We start from the raw sequence: 17,462 nt of genomic DNA, 5'->3' as shown, positions 1-17,462 counted from the left end.
GGACTTCATGCTTTCAGCTTACTCTTGTTGCTCCATGAAGGCCACCATTGCTGGTGCCAGCACAGGCAGTCTATACACCAATGATACTTAAGCACTCTATTCTTGCTAACATTACTATGAACTTCACAATAAACTACTGTGCAAGCTAGGTAGCTGCCACTGTTGGTATCCAAAGGATATATAGATTGTTTCTCCCAATGTTTAGTTGAGAACTGCATGGGAAATATATTCCAGAATATCAGTATGTGATGTTCCCCCAACAGAATATAGTTGTAATCAAATTTTGTTCCAGGGAAAGGGCAGATGGAGTAAAATGCCTATTGTGTCACATGATAATGATCTGACAAACTCTTTTTTTACTTTAATCATTTTGCATGGCAGTGTCTTGTGTTCTTTTTGCTGCTTTTTAGGATAGTGTTTGAAATACTATTCCTCTACTCTGAATATAGAATGCTCCACTGACTAAGCTGTGAGATTCTCTTCAATAGAGGATGCTGCTTGGATTTTGAATTCATTGTGGTTTCAATGAGTGAACAGAGGAGCTAGACTATACGTACTTTAATATGTGTATGGGAAGTAGGTGCATGACGGATGTAATGGATAACTAGATTTTTACCACCTTTAATAATGCAAGATATGTGCTTTTTTAACTTTCAGGAAGCGAGCGGTGTTGTAATGGTAACGTGCAATGAGGTCTGTATGGTGGGTCCACTGAATTATTTTTAATCAGGATCCTGGGGAGGGGGAAAAGAGATGGAGGCTCCTTAATTCCTGGTAGGTTCCAGTGACAAACTCCTACTAGGAAGCTATACATGGGGATGGGCAATGCAGCCAACTGAGAATAACATGCGTAAGGGAGCAGAAATGCTAAGGGAAGAAATAGAATTTGCAGCAGTTTTGAGTTCCAAATCTATGAAGGGAGGTTTAATGGTGACTTCCTGGAATATTTTGAAAGAGTTGATGCAGTATAGAAGTATTATAAACTATTGCTGTCGTCTTCTCTCTCTCATTTTCACTTTTATCATTCAGTATACTATTTGTTACTCAAGGATAAAGCACTGAATTATCTCGAGAGGTAGTATCTTTTATTGAACCAACTTCTGTCAATGAGAGACACATAAGAGGCACCCAAGCTTGTCTCTCTCACTAACAGAAGTTGGTCCAATAAAAGAGATTACCTCACCCACCTTGTCACTCTAATAACCTGGTACCAACATGGCTATAGCTACATTGCATACAGCAAGTTGACTCAAGAAATTCTAAGTACTGTATTACAAATCTGTTTCTTCATTAAGCCAGTTCCTCGAGCTACCAAAACTTCGTATTGAAAAGAATTTTTTATGTAACAATGATTTCTAAAAAAATAGCAGTTTGTTTTTGTTTTAAACGTTCCTCTGTATTATTGTGAACTCAAATGCAACTCCTCTGCCATTACCTCAGAACCAGGAATTGATATTGGCTAGAGACACAGGTGCAAATGATTGTTTCTGTAAATGCTTTCATGTTTGGTAATCTGAAATGCTATTTGAAACACAGGTGAGATTTTTAAAAAACGATATTTATCGTTTGTTCTACTTCTGTCAGGAATGGATGTTTTTAATAAAGAGCTCTGCTCCTAACAAGGGAGATTTTGTATTTGCCACTGTGTGAAAATCAACTTTTTGGTAAACAAACTTTAAAAAAAAAAAAGAAAAGACTAAATCCAATATAGGTAGGATTACTCTGAGGAGTAACAAACTGTTGAGTTATTAGCCAACACAAGATTGCCATATAAAATACTTCTGGCTTCTCAAACCATATATGGTATGGGAAAGGAAGGAAAGAACCAAAGAAGTCAGGATTTTTGAATAATACATACATATAAGCAGTGTCAGAAAAGTGAGTCCTGCTTGGGTCTCCAGAGCTTTTTTGGCTTTTGTTAGTTTGTTTTAAGAGTGTTTTCTGAAATGCTGACTTCGCTGCAATGGATTATGCCGGATTCAAAAGAGACATAAGGAATCTGAGGGGCTACCTGTACAGTCAAAATCAAAGGCTATTATCCAACTTCTAGGCTAGGAATAAAAAGCTTTGAGGGGTCTGTTTCTACTACAGTGGGGAAAGAGCCCTGAGTCCACGTGGGACAGATCTGGAAATTAACTTTGATTTTATTAAAGTTTTAGACGGCCATTGTCAGGGAAGCCTTAAGGAGCTAGGTGCCTGAATCGAATGCATTTCTGTGGTATTGGAGTGCCTAACTTTTTCCTTAGGTTCCTTTGAAATTTTCTCATCTTCTCTCACTAGCTAAAGTTAAGGCCAGATTTCCAGGTGTGAGCACAGCAGGTGGACTGCAGAAATGTGCATGTGCCCACTGTGTTGTAAGAGAACACAGACTTCTGAATGAAAATCGGACAGTTTCAGGCCTGACCAAGCACCACTGAAGCCAATAGACATTTTACTGTTGATTTCAATGGAACGTGATTAAGCCCAGAGTGCCTGACTGCCCATTTGTATGTGCAGTTACCCAGTTTGTATGTACAAACTCAGGTTTTTGCAGGTGAAACAGGTGTGCGCACACATAATGAGTGTACCTCTTGCACCCACAGATGGAAATATGGCTCTTAGTGTTTTAAAGACACTGGTTATCAGTAGCGTTTTAAAACAAACTCGATGTGTTTTTTCATATTATGAGTGATTCTTAGATTTTTAAGGTCTAAATCCTCTCATTACTACTCAAGGTGGAGCTGATAAGCTGGTATTTTATCAGAGCCCCAGGCCATCCTAGTTTGAAGCTGAACACACAGATGCTTTATAGCAGGCAAGCAGAGTGGATCATATAGTTGGGTTTGAGGATTTTTCACCAAATTAGAACTCAAGATGAATCATTTAACCCAAGTGGAGATTTGGAATCTTAGCACGTGCAGATGGATGTAATTAGTTGTCAGAGCAGAGGGCAGTTGTGCAGTGAACTTGGTGTCTCACTGCGCAATCATTGCAATCCGATAGCTGATATTGCTACCAAAATGTTACAGATGCTAAAAAGATAATTTGAGGGTCGCTGCAGTGGGAACCTCAGGTAAAAACAGAAGAATTTTCTGAGGTTTCTTTTACATGCATACTTTGTCGGCTGGAGATAAGGGCAGCTTTCCCTTTGGAAATGTGTGACTGTGTTCATGTCTGCCTGCTAGATGCGTGCCTGTTGCTGGAAAAGCTCTGAAGCTGGAAAAAGTTTCATGTATGGGGTGCAGGGAGAGGGAGGCGGGAAGAATGGAATCGTGCAGTAACTCTTCCAACATTCCTCGTTTCAGAACGTGAATTAGTACACTTGTGGACAGCACAAAGCTTATCTCTGTGCAAGGAAGCAAGTGAATAAATATTTACCTGGGATATGACTCTTCAGGATTAAAGCTGTATATGGCCCTCCTCCCCTCTCTTGAAAGCTGAACTAGAGGTTGTGTTTAAAAAAAAAAAATGCTATTTTAAAGCGCGAGAGAGAGCAGTGACTCAGGATCAACAGTGGTGGTGGTGAGGGCAAGGCTGCAAAAGATATGGAGCCTGATTCACTCTGCCCTGTACTTGGTGTAGTCTTTTGCACCAGTGCGGTGTGAAAATAAAATGCCACCAAATCAGAATGGTGATGTTTTGTGCTCACTTTGCACAAGGGTAAATGACACCACAAGGTGTAGGATAACTGTGAATCAGGCCTAGGGGCTTTAAACACCTTGGACCAAGGTTTCACAAGTGCACAGACTATGGGTAATGTGGAAGAATTGCATGTAGTGACCTGTTTTCCCTTTGCATACGCAATTATCTACACAGGCAGTTAGCAGACTTGCGCCAGCCACTGAGTGTTAATTGAACAGGTATGCAGCCGCATTTGCCAAGGACTCACTATTCACATGAGACTCCCTCCCGCTTTGGAAATTGGCTCTTTGAGGAGCATTATTGTTAACTGTTGTTCTGTAGCACTCAAAGGCCTGCCAAGCACCTCTCAGTACACAGGCCCCTGCCCCAAAGAGCTAACAGTGATAATGGCGCTGGCCTCCTTTGTAAAGCACTTTGAGATCTACTGAGGGAAAGCACCAAAAAAGACCTAGGTGGTGGTGGTACGTTCTAATGTAGCCATGACTCCGTGAAATGTGCAACCACAAAACAGAACTGGGATATGGGGAAGGTCGGGAGTTAGAGGAATAAGGTTAGTGTTACTTGGGAAGGGGAATGTGCGCAACATGAGGAAGCAAGATGTGTCCTTCCTTTCTTTGTTTATAATATATATGTTGTGTTGTTGACTTAGTTCTTGTGGTCCTCATGGTAGAAATGGATTTTCAGGAGGGAGAATGAGAAGACAGTACTGGCCAGGCAGCAGTCAAGACTCATAATGGATGGAGCATAGGGGTGAGATGGGAACAACAGAAGAAAAAAGGTGGGGGCGGCGTTACTCTGGACCTTGACGCAAAAAGCAAGACCATGACACTTGTAGCTCTTGGGTGCAAATATATGGAAAGGAACATACAGAACATGTATTGGAGATGTTTGAATGAAAACAACTTGATTTTTCTTTCCAAATGTGACTAATTTATTCCACGTAAATCTAGCCAACTATAAGGAGGGGCCACAAACAAGCTTTAGTTAATATTATTAATGGCTGTAATTCTGTAAGCAACGTAACAGCTGAATAACTGTTAAACCTGCCGATGAAGAATGAAATTAGTTATCAGAAGCAAATGTAGGTGTAAAGGATTATAGAGAATAAATGAAAAGAATAAGATCCACACAATTGCTAAATGCCAACTCCAGATTTTGACCCAGTAAAGTGTCTTTATCACTTTGGACTTATATCGCCCAAGTCTACCCTGAGTCATGCCCATGCTGTCTCATCATCATCGGTGAAATGGCAGAATGTGGCCTTTTGTCTGATCCAAAGTATCACATCCTCACATTCTCCCTCTGTGGCTTAGGCTTCCTGCTGAGGAAATACAGGTGGGTATAGATGTAAAGGTGGCAGTGAAATATTTTGATTTGGACTCTATGTCCCAAAAAGTCGTTGAAAAACTGTCTTATTGCTTTCTAGCTGAACAGACTTTGGTGGATGGAAGTGTAATGCCCCAATCAGTCATACAGAATGCTATCATTCAGCAACATCATTAGTAAATTAGCGATTGCAAGGAATTAGAAGTGAAGTAGTAACATTTGGAGGAGAAAAATGTTGTTTAGACTTTGAAATTTGTGGCAAACGAAATCTAGTTGTTGAACTTAGTGGAGGGGACTGACATTTCAGATGATACCAGAAGATCAGATTCTGCTTCCGGCAGCTCTGGGGTCTTTTCTGACCCGCTGGACATGTGAGCGTGGGCTGTTTCCGGTGGCAGCATTTCTGATGAATTAAAATGAATAAACCAAGTGTAAGAGTTGGGACACAGCTCTTAAGGCTTGTTTTCAGTCCTAGCTGTGCTCCAAAGATCTTGTTGTTCAGCGCCTCAGATGTAACTTGGGGCAGTTACTTTCCACATGATGCTAGATGGAACAGTGACTTCATTGTTCAGAGGCAAGCTGCCCTAGAAGCAGAAATTAAACTGAAATCAGCAATTTATGGCCTTTCCCTTTCCAAATATGGCTACCATTCTCCCAGTGCACTTGAGTGTAAACTTGTTAGCACTTCACATGCGTGATTTTTTTCAGGCTCGTCAGTGCTGACGAAAGGGATACCTTGGAGTACATTTTAATAATACATTGTGCAGGGTTAAAGGCGTGTTACCTGATTTTCAGATGTGGATAATTTAATAGAACATCTTCATGCTGTGTTTTTAGATGCTCAAGTTGGCACTTGCTTGCCTAAATGAAGTGCAGGTCTAAGCAACCAAGTGCAGAATACAGGCATCCTACTAAGGCCCCCATTTTTGAAATGTAAGCATATATACAGTATTCAGCCTTACGCTTGGAGTTGAGGAATAAGATTTCTCCACTTTTACTCAGGCCTAATCTATAGTTGGAAATTTCCTCGTTGCTGCTGGTGAGCATCAGTGACATGTAAGAACTGATGATGATGACCGTTAAACTGTTAGTGTAGGCCAGTAGAAAGCACACTAAGCAACATTACAAAACACTGGAGTTAGGACTTGCTTGGAGCAGGGCATAACTACAGTTCTGAAATGGAGTTGAACACTGTGTGTACTGCTCTCCTCTGGCAACTAACCTGTGATCGGGAGTAGCTCAGCGTGCGTGTTTCTGGTGCCTGTCATCAGCAATAGGTTTGTCCTAGCATAGAGCAGACCTGAAAGAGCAGGTTCATCATGGCAATAGGGGGTGAGCTGGGAGTGTTGTAGAGACTGAATAGTGTCAGGTAAAAATTATAATTAATTCTGTATTTTTTTTTCTTTCGAAGGAGTCAGGTTAAAATGAGAGGTAAAGGCTTTCTAAAATACATTGCTAACACCACCTTAGCATAGTAATAGAAGTGAACACCCATCCCTGGAGCAATTACACCAAAGTTTAATTTGGCCCAGTTTTTTGTTTTTAAAAGAACCTTGGGGTCTGTAGTGTGATAGGTTGTCACTGATCATGATAATGGCAGCGTTTAAATAGCACCACCTCGGATTGGAATTCAGCAACTCTGTGAAATGAACTGGATGGTGAGTACCAAAGGGGTAGCCGTGTTAATCTGTATCCACAGAAACAACGAGGAGTCCGGTGCTAGCTTAAAGACTAACAGATTTATTTGCTCGCTTTTCTTGTGCTGCCGTCATTTGGCTAAGGATAGCCTTGCAGGAAATTAAATAGCTGCCGTGTTACACTGTGTGCCAACATTCCATTGGACCATTGGCCCTTTCACACACATCTATCCATTACATGATGCAGCAGGGAAGGTATGTTTTTATCCTACATGCCTGGTGCATTAGGTGTTAAGCAATTAAGCAGCACAGACAGCTCCATCAGGGTGGGGCATAATTTGGCTAAAACTATTTTAGTACTTTTCAGTAGATTTGGCCTATGAGGTAGTTTACAGATGTTTTCCCTCTCTGAATTGTAGTTGTTGTTGTTACTACTAATTCATATTGAGTGTCTGGGCACTTTCTGGAGAGAAAGAAATTATGTTCTGGAGGCTTAATGGAGAAAAAGTACATTTGCATGTACAAGGGGAAAAAGTTAGGCACCTTTTAAATAAAAGAAATATACTTCCACCCTGATATAACGCTGTTCTCGGGAGCCAAAAAATCTTACCGGGTTATAGGTGAAACCATGTTATATAGAACTTGCTTTGATCTGCCGGAGCGCACAGCCCACCCCTCCCAGAGCACTGCTTTACTGCGTTATATCCGAATTCATGTTGCATCGGGTTGCGTTAAATTGGGGTAGAAGTGTAGATTCTGCAGAAAGACCAGTAACTGTTATGGAAGGATCTTAAAACTGCAAAATCTGCAGCCTTGGTTCAGGATGGCAAGAGGGAATCTTACAAATAGGCTTTGAGCTGTGTATGTCAGATGACAGGACAAAATATTGGGCTGTATCAGACTTTGACTTGCTATATATGCATTTGAAAGGTCAGGTTTTCCTCTTTTTATACCCCAAATGCCTACAAAACTTAGCTTATCTTCCATTCTCTCTCTCCATCCTGTTTTACTTTCAGATAATGCAGATTTTCATAAATATCTAAAATAGCTGTGCTCTCTGTTTGAAAAGATCCAAGAAGTTTTGCCAAATGACTGGCATGTTGGTGTGGATCCATAACCAGCTGGTGTGTTTGTTCAGACCACATTTGGACAAGTAGAATAGCTTTCTATTCTTCTCAGCCTTATGATTGGATTCTTTCCCATTCTGCTCTTTGGATCTGACCACGCTAGGGCTTGGAACTGTTTGTAACAGTTTTCAGAGTTCTAGCCTAATGCACTGTAATGTGCTTTCCATGCTCGGGATACTGTGTAGTAGGAAGATTAGTATCTGCTTTTTAGCAACAGTACAAGTGTAGCTGTAGACAAGTCTCAGGCATTTTTACCATTGAATAATGAAAACTTGATACTAGTGTAAGCAAGAGGGAGAAATGTTTGCTGAAAATCCATAGCCAGTATGGTTCTGCCAGAGCTGTAGTTGACGCCGCCTTTTGGACACTGTTGCAGATAGGCTAGTTTTGTTCCTAACATGGACCAGATCTTTTAATCACTTAAAATTCTTTTGGAATCTTAAATCAGCTATGTAATCAGTTATGTCAATAGTGCCTACCGACCCCAAATGAAGCCAGGACCTTTGCTGTGCTAGGCACTATCCATGAGGAATAGTAAGAGACAGTACCTGCTTCAAAGAGTTCTACAGTCTGAATACATCAGACAGACAAAGGGTGGAAGGAGAAACAGGGTATGTCTACACCGCCCGCTGGGCTGGTGGGCAGTGATTGATCCAGCAGGGGTCAATTTATCCTGTCTAGTCTAAAAGCGATAAATCAACCCCCGAGCGCTCTCCCGTCGACTCCTGTACTCCACCGGAGCAAGAGGTGCAGGCGGAGTCAAAGGGGGAGCAGCAGCAGTCGACTCACCACAGTGAAGACACTGCGGTGAGTAGGTCTAAATACGTCTATTATTCACGTATCTGAAGTTGCGTACTGTAGATCAATTCCCCCCTCCCTTCCCCTCCAGTGTAGACCAGGCCACAGAGTCACAGGAAGGTGAAGTGACATTCCCATGATCACCTAGCTGGTCAGTGCAGAGGCAGAAATCAACCTCAGGTCTGTACCACCTCCCTTGGTTAAAAGTAAAGATAAGTGAAGTAAACATAGATTACAACATTGTGGAGACAGAGCTGGCCCTGCTGAAAACGTTGACTGCTATTTTTTTCAGATAATTTGAGCCTGATTCTGCATTAAAACTGGTCTGTGGTGATCATGTGATAACACTTAGCACAGACAAGCTAGCTCCACTTTATATTTATTTTGAGACAGTAACTTCCCCTTCTCTGTCAGTCTGACAGCGGCTTTCCGGCATGCCTTTCATCGTGGATTCTATACAGTATTAGAGGAGCGAGGAATATTCCAACTCAAAAACCATGAAGGAAATTGATGAGGGTGATTTCCCTTCCCCTCAAAACATGTAGTTTGCTGTGCATCATCTCAACCCCCTGTTATGCTTGTGCTGTTTTTGAACATAGGAAAGTAGCAATAATTTGTAATGAGTAAAATTCCCATTCAGCTGCAGAATTTCTGGTCCTGTTATTGCCATGTTCATTTTAGACTGAGGAAGAAGAGAAGTCTCAGTAGTACGTGGCTCATGGAAATGGATCTAACTGTGATCTCTTTTCATTATCAAAAAAAGATTTCTTTGGAAATCAAACAGGCCAAGCGTGGTAGGCAGTCATTAAACATGGCCTAGGCTGCCTTTTCTCTGTGGCTGCAGGGAAAGTGCAAAGCAGACCAACTGGAGGTTTTTATTGCTTGTGAGGCAATCTCTGTCTCTCAAGGAAGATACAAGGCCAAGTCCAGCTATCACTGGACACCAGGGCCGGCTCCAGGCACCAGCATAGCAGGCAGGTGTCTGGGGCGGCCAATCAAGAGAGGGGCGGCACGTGCGGCCGTTCAGTGGCAATTCAGCTGCGGGGCTGTCACTCCTTCTCGGAGCAAAGGATCTGCCGCCAAATTGCCACTGTAGAAGAAGCAGCGGTAGAACTGCCGCTGAACGCCGCTCCTTTTTTTTTTTTTTTTTTTCTGCCGCTTGGAGTGGCAAAAACGCTAGAGCCAGGCCTGCTGGGCACTGCCCCAAATTGAAATATATTAATTTTTAAAAGGGGTCTGACATAACCTCAAGTACATCTTGTAATCTTCCCTTGCTATAGCCTTCCTCTTCCTCCTATATACTCCCCTCTCCTCTATTGCCATCTTTTACTGTGCTGTGTCTGTTCAAGGCCTCATTCCTGCAGCTCCATGCTTTTATAGCCTCACTGATGTTCAATGGGACTGCTCATGCATGGAGCCTTCAATAGTAGACTCCTTGGTGGAAGGCCCTGTCCTTTTTTTATTTGCCTGCCCAGCATCACGCATCATCCAGGCTGTTATATACAGAGCAATAATAAAAAAACACATTCATTTTTCACTAAACAGCTAGGTAAACGCATCTGCAGATTACTTGCATGGGGCTACATTGTCCCTCTAGGCACAAGGCTGACCAAAGGGCAATGCGTAAACCGCACTGCCCCAGGAGGCACCATGCTTCAGAGATATTCCTCTCTGGCTCTTGTTTGCTTCTTGGATTGGGTAGAGGGTATGTTACTGCAGCCCTTGAAAGGATATTTACTCCTCCTCCTGGCCTGGCCAGCTACTCTCTCCAGTGAGAGGGAGTAAAGCCAAGGCTCTGTGTCCTCCTTGACCTCTTGCTTGCCGTGGGGAGTGTTTGGAGAGCTGAGGTGCTGCTTCGCAACAGAGCCCATCTGGAGATCTGTGCTGGTCTTACTTGGCTGAGCAATAGGGTGTGGGGGTAACTCTCCCATATTCTCCTGCTTGAGCGAGTAAGACAAGACGCAGGCTATTCCTTCTGGTTTGCAAAGGTTGCCCCCACCACCCTCACAGTCAAAGCATTCAGTTTCATTTTACATTTCCTCTGTAATAGCATGCTGAATGTGGATGGATTTGTGCTCCAGCTCAGGCTAGCCTTTGTAATTATGATTATCTTACTCAGAGCCAACAGATATAGGTAGAGTTTTGGCTCCTAAAACTAAATCTGTGTGTGCATGCACTGGCTGTACTTCATTCCACAGGCAATTCTGAGAATCAAGTTCATACTAGCTATTCTGAGAATCAAGTCTATACGAGCTTACTTGTATTGCCAGTAGACATCTGTTCCACCAGATGGAATTGTTTTAAATGAACTGGAGGGGGGAGGATCTGGCCTGGGATACATTATATATAGATAATATTCACATTGAGACTTCCCTTTCAGAAGGTATCTGGGAAAGGGAAGAGATGCAAATTTGATGTTTAGTCTAGAGGCTGGATTAATGGGCAGTCTCATGATTTTTATGTTCATCAGAAGCAGTAGTAAACTGAAATAGATGAAGATTTAAATTGATCAATTAAAGAGTAATCCTAGTTTCCCTAAGATATCGTGGCAATCAAAAGGTACATTCTATACTGAAGTAGTGAAAGCTATTTGTCATTGAACAACCAAACAAGTTTCACTATCTTCAAGCCTTTCCAAAGTTTTCTTTTTTATAGTGTGTGTGAGGTGGTTGGGAAAGGGTGGGTGTGGGGAGGGAAGGGAATAAATGTAGGAAACTAGGTCTTGAGATACTCTTTCACATTATTTACAGTGATGTGCCCTCCACAAATCTGATGATAGCATCAGCCTTTAACCAGGGGCGGCCCTAGATATTTTGCCGCCCCAAGCTTGGCAGGCAGGCTGCCTTTGGCGGCTTGCCTGCGGGAGGTCCCCGGTCCTGCGGATTCGGCGGCATGCCTGCGGGAAGTTCGCCGAAGCCGTGGGACCAGTGTACCCTCCGCAGGCATGCCGCCAAAGGCAGCCTGCCTGCTGCCCTCGCAGCGACTGGCAGAGCGCCCCTCCATGGCTTGCTGCCTCAGGCACGTGCTTGGCTTGCTGGTGCCTGGAGCCGCTCCTACCTTTAACAATAGTTTGCATGGTGTATAATACTGAAATCGCCTAGCTTCCCCTGCTATGATGACTGTGTCTTACTTCTGCTGTTCTTTAATCGAGGCGCACATATTAATGAGCCAGTGCTTCTGGTGCAGGTAAAGATCCTCTGCAGCTAGGCCATCTCTTTCCTTAATGTGCACTTGTCATGTTAATACATTCTGCCTCTGATCTCTCTTCTTTGTCATTATTTCATTTTCAGGAACCTGCGTGAAGTGCAGCCAAGGTGTGTATGGAGCAAACCAGGCTTGCCAAGCAATGGGGAATCTCTACCATGATGGCTGCTTCACCTGTGGAGCATGCAGTAAGTGTGTCTTTGCCTATGTAGTAAAGGGCAACATTGCATACACATGGTAATGGAACTTTACAGCAAATGGATTTTCAGATCTTTTCAAAACATATGGTATTTATTTACATGGCAGGTTGTATGTACCTGATGGATTCTGTTGCAGCTCTACTTTTTCACATTAGTTCTTGCATGTCATTTAGATTAGGTGTTTTGGGTTATGCCTGCCTACTACTATATGGTATGTAAAGCAAGATAAAGCCCTGTGAGTATTTGTAAGTGCCTATTATCTACCATTGCAGCTGTATCTTATGCACAGAACTTCATAGACCTAGAAGACTAGATGCAGGAATCACTGGGTGAAATTCCATGGCCTGAGTTGTGTGTGTCAGACTACATGCTCCTATGATCCCTTCTGGCCTTAAAATCTCAGTGTGTCTAAGACAGATTCCCTGCCCAGACTATATAATCTGAGGACCAGATATGAGAGTGCTGCATGTGAAGGGCTAGCAGGATTGGGTCCTAAATTAAATTATGTATAGCTATAGGCATTGTAAAGGAAACACAGCTTTTTAGAATTGGAGCTGATTTGCCTTCTAACTTCACTTTGTCTCAGTCAAGTTTTTATATCCCTGATCTGATTATTAGACTTGTTTCAGCTGTGTCCATGCTGTGTCTTGTTATATTACACAGATGGCAGGATACATGCTGTGCTTTCATAGTACTACTCCTATGTATGTTGGGTCCCAGAATGGGTTAGGAATTGAAATGACTGATCATTGCCATTTGGTGATAAATTGGCCACTATGAAGAAATAATGGAACTGCTGTTGCTTTATTCATAAATCCTGCCCTTTACTCTCTGCCCCCTCTCTCCCACACCTGTGTTCATGCCTTTTCTTTCACTCTGCTCCTTCCTGTGTACCATATTTGCTATCTTCCTATAAATCCCCTGTCTCTTGCCTTGCTTCCTGCCATAGACTGCATAGGACTGGAAGATGACTTTTACCCTAAGAACTCGCTTTCACTCACTCTGTAATATGTAACAAAAATACTCATCTCTTTTAATCCTCATCCCTGCTTTTGCAACCCCCTTCTGTTGTCTATTTTCATGTTCCTTATTTGTCTGATTTAAACTGTTAAGTTCTTTGAGTGGGGGTAGGGAGCCACAATTTGCTTTATTTTTGTAATCTCCATCAGGTGCCTTGCAAAATTATGGTGCTAGTAGTATTTTGACTACAAATAATAACAATAAAAGCTTTGCACTTCCCATGTGAGGCTCTCAAGAGTGTTTTACAAACACTAATGAACTAAGCTTCACAATGCATATGCAGAGGCAAGTAATTTGTAGGGCTGTCAAGTGATTAAAAAAATTAATTGTGCCATTAAACAATAATAGAATACGATTTATTTAAATGTTTTTGGATGTTTCTACATTTTCAAATATATTGATTTCAATTACAACACAGAATACAAAGTGATAGTGCTCACTTTATATTTATTTTTTATTACAAATAATTTCACTGTAAAAAACAAAAGAAATAGTATTTTTCAGTTCACCTTATACAAGTACAGGAGTGCAATCTCTTTTATAATAAAGGTTGACCTTACAAATGTAGAATTATATACAAAAAATAACTGCATTCAAAAATAAAACAAAGTAAAACTTTAGAACTACAAGTCCGCTCAGTCCTACTTCAGCCAATCACTCAGACAAACAAGTTTGGTTACAATTTGCAGGAGATAATGCTGCCCATGTCTTATTTAAAATGTCACCTGAAAGTGAGAACAGGTGTTCGCATGGCACTGTTGTAGCCAGCATCGCAAGATATTTACATGCCAGATGTGCTAAAGATTCATATGTAGCTTCATGCTTCAACCACCATTCCAGAGGACATGGGTCCATGCTGATGATGGGTTCTCCTTGATAATGATCCAAAGTAGAGTGGACTGACGCATGTTCATTTTCATCATCTGAGTAAGATGTCACTAGCAGAAAGTGGATTTTCTTTTTTGATGGTTCAGGTTCTGTAGTTTCCACATCTGTGTGTTGCTCTTTTGAGACCTCTGCAAGCATTTGCCACACCTTGTCCCTCTCAGATTTTGGAAGGCACTCTGCTCTAGCTCCAGGCAAAAACCTGCAGCTCCACTACTTTGGAGCTGCTCCGCGCTCCAGCTCCAGGCTCCACTCCAAAGCCCTGATAATATAAAGTGAGCACTGTACACTTTGTATTCTGTGTTGTAACAGAAATCAATACATTTGAAAATGTAGAAAAACATCCAAAAATATTTAATACATTTCAATTGGTATTCTATTGTTTAACGGCGATTAATCGCAGTTAATTTTTTTAGTTAATCATGTGAGTTTACTGCGATTAATTGATCGGCCTCGTAATTTGTATTAGCTCCATTTCACCGATGGAGAAACAGGCCCAGAAAGACTAAATGACTTTCCCATGAACACACAGGAAGTCTATGGCAAAGCTAGGACTAGCACCGTTCTCTTGATTCTAAAGCCTGTGCTCTGTACGTTATATCTCCCTGTAGCTGTTAGTATGTCTTTAGAAATGTAGCTCCTTATGGTGTATTTTGCAATAGTAAAAACCACACAGTGTGTGTGCATAGCTGGAGTTTTATTTTCCAATATAAGGATTTCTTCCTCTGTTGCATTAAGAATTGTAAGCTCAATAAGGCTGCAGGGAATGTCTTATCTATAGCTGTGAAGTGTGAGGTAAATTTACAGAGCTGTATACATGTTGTTTAATAATAGTTGAAACTTAAACTGTGCCCATTGAACAACTGTTAAAAACTTACTGCATTGCTCACTTACATTTTTATTTATAGACTGTTCCCCTGTCATATGATCAAAGATATGAATACAGATGACATCTATTTTTAGAACATTCAGAAAGCAGCTTCTTCCTCTTTCACCTCCTATTCTCAGTTTATTTGGAATCCTCTGCAATACCTGTTCATAGCCCCCTGCCAGAGCTTTGCCAGTGGAACCCAAACCTCCATTCCATCCTAGGCTCCTGTTAAAAATAATTCAATAGTGAGGTCTGGCTGTCCTGAGCTTCCAAAATTATCACTGTGCAACTGTTGCTCAATAAATATAGACATTATATCATCTTTTTACAGTTACTTGTATCCTATTTATAAGGAGACTGGCATTAAAGGCTTAAAAATAGTTATTTCTGTTTGTTTACATCTGTTCCAGCCCAGTGGAAACAGGAATCAGGGTTAAGCCATTTTCCAAACGTGCTGCAGGGTGGGCTTGCTTTTGTCCCTCTTGACTGTAAGAGTGACTATTTGCTTCAACTGCTGATCCTGTAGCCAAAGTCTCACCCTGGACAGGAATCAGTGCAAAGGATTTCATATCGAAAGCTACCAGTGGGAGCCCTCACGAAAATAAATTTCAGCATGTGGGGAGAACAGGGGCATCAAATCCATAATTCCACATTTTCACATGTTGTGCAGCCAGTAGCTGTTCATTTGCTTCAGCAAGCGGATAGAAACTTTTATTTTCATACTAGAACTCAATGCACTGCAGGAAACACGTCCTGACTAATGTCAGAAATGGGGAGTGTAACAGACCTCCAGAAATCCATTTGCTTATACTAGGAAATGTAATAGACTGGCATTCCTGTTTTAGCCGGATTGCTTTATGTCAGATGTTATAATTAGATACAATCAGCTGACATAGGCCTGTAGTTGCCTGTGATGTATGATTTGCACGTGGTGAGCCTAATCCTTTCCTCAGTTACACCAGTGCATCCCCATTGGTTGAGAGCAGAATTTGGCCTATTCTGCGCGTATAATTCTGCACTAGTAGATAGGCAGCATTGGCCTTGGGTAGGGGTCTGTTCCGCTGTCCATGTGCTTGGAGCTGTAGCTACCATTCATGGGAGTTAGTGATAGGCCCACAGAGTGAGAAAGCTGTGTCCCTTAGTTATTCAGCCAGATTCACCCCTTGGTTCTGCTAGCACAAACTGTTGGAAGTCAAATGGAGGGCCATGCCCATTGGTGATAGACATAATGACACAAGCTGCCTGTGATACTTGCTCTGCTGGAGAGAGCTAGCCATAGTACCCCACAAAGCAAATGGAACCAGGAAGGGCTGGGCCAGATGGAAGATGTGCTGAATCAGCACAACAATAAGGGAACCTCTGCTGGTAGGAGACCTGGAATGTAGGCCCCCACCCAGTGTAAACCCTGAGGCTGGGGGGCCGTGGGTTCCACTGTCTGCCTTTCCTCTGGGTGAAAAGTTGCTATCCAGCCTCACGAGTACCAGGGTGAATCTGGTTCATTTTCTTTCAGCTGCCCACACTGGATAGAATTTCAGTAAATTCTTACTGCTTGGTTGCTTGCCGTAGGTGTGACATTTTTTTTCTCTCTCAATCTCTCTCTCTCTCTCTCTCTCTCTATTTTATTTTTTTTATTGTTTTTTAGAGTCTTTATTATACCTTTGGGAGGTGTTTGATTCTTTCCTTTCATGCTCGTCATCAGCAAACAAACAAAACTGGACATGCTTTGTCGGTCAAAGTAACTGCTTCACTAGCTGATTTGTTGTAAGGGAGGAAAGGAAACACATTTGAAACGTTACATGTTGTTGCTAAGGTAGTTCCATTCTCTTTCCTGTCTTAACACTCATTTTAATTCAGAAGCATTAGCTCTATTTTGTCATGTTTGTTTTGATGTTTGTTTATTAGTATTTTTGTGTGCATTACTGAGAATTATTTTAGAATCAATAAAAAGTTGAAGAGATTTGCAAAGGCCTTTGCATCACCAAATATAGACATTAATCATGTGTTCTTAGTCATTCTAGAAGCACAAGATTGGCCTGTTCCTGCTCCCATTGAAGTCTATGGCAAAACCCTTATGGACTTCCAGGGGAGCAGGATCAGACCCCACTGACCCAGATTGCATCCCCAGTTTCACTTGTATAAATCTGGAGTTTGACCAGTGACTTCAGTGGAGTTATCCTGGATTTACACAAATGTAAGAGAGAGTACAATGTGGCTCATTTTATACAGTATAGCACTTACTCAGTAAAACGTCAGTGCTGTATGCTGTGCTCACTTAAATAGCATTCGCTTGGACAACTCGCATGAATATAATTATATATATGCTCTAGTGTTTGCAGGGTTGGGTGTAGTAATGGTATTTAAGGGGAACTCTTGGAAGCAGGCCCTCAGAGAAGGCTTGTTCACACACGCACACATCCTACAAACATCAAAGCTGCCAAGCAAACTTAACTGGAAGAAATTCACATTTAGAAAATGTCTACAAAGCAGTTCTAAAGTGTAATTTCCAGCTCAGTGCTCAAGTAGACATAGGAGCACTAACTCTGTTTGAGCTAGCATGCTGAAGGTATCTACCTGCCCAAATTCAATCCCACCTGACCCCCTGGGTATGTATTCTGGCAGCAAGCTGGAGCCACCACCTGTGCCACTGCAGCCACACTGCTATTTTTAGTGTGCTAGGTCAAGCTGAGCTATCTGCCCATGCTGGGAATTATACCTCCAGCTGCTTTGTAGAGATACCCTTAAAGAAGATGTCTTTGGCACCAAAATGTAGGCA

The 17,462-nt window shown here is 42.0% G+C and overlaps 1 protein-coding gene across 1 annotated transcript in view; it reads left to right on the top strand.

The window, feature by feature from the left end:
• LIMD1 (LIM domain containing 1) overlaps positions 1–17,462 on the top strand; it is a 57,756-nt gene that overhangs the window by 5,166 nt on the left and 35,128 nt on the right. The window contains exon 3 of the mRNA XM_050937988.1: positions 11,800–11,901. Within this exon, the coding sequence (XP_050793945.1) occupies positions 11,800–11,901 (102 nt within the window). The remainder of the gene's footprint in view (positions 1–11,799; positions 11,902–17,462) is intronic.

This window comes from Gopherus flavomarginatus, chromosome 2 (genome assembly GCF_025201925.1).
Source record: "Gopherus flavomarginatus isolate rGopFla2 chromosome 2, rGopFla2.mat.asm, whole genome shotgun sequence".
NCBI classification, from domain to species: Eukaryota; Metazoa; Chordata; order Testudines; family Testudinidae; genus Gopherus; species Gopherus flavomarginatus.
The sequence above is the reverse complement of the archived record's forward strand: the minus strand, read 5'-3'. Positions and strand labels throughout refer to the sequence as shown.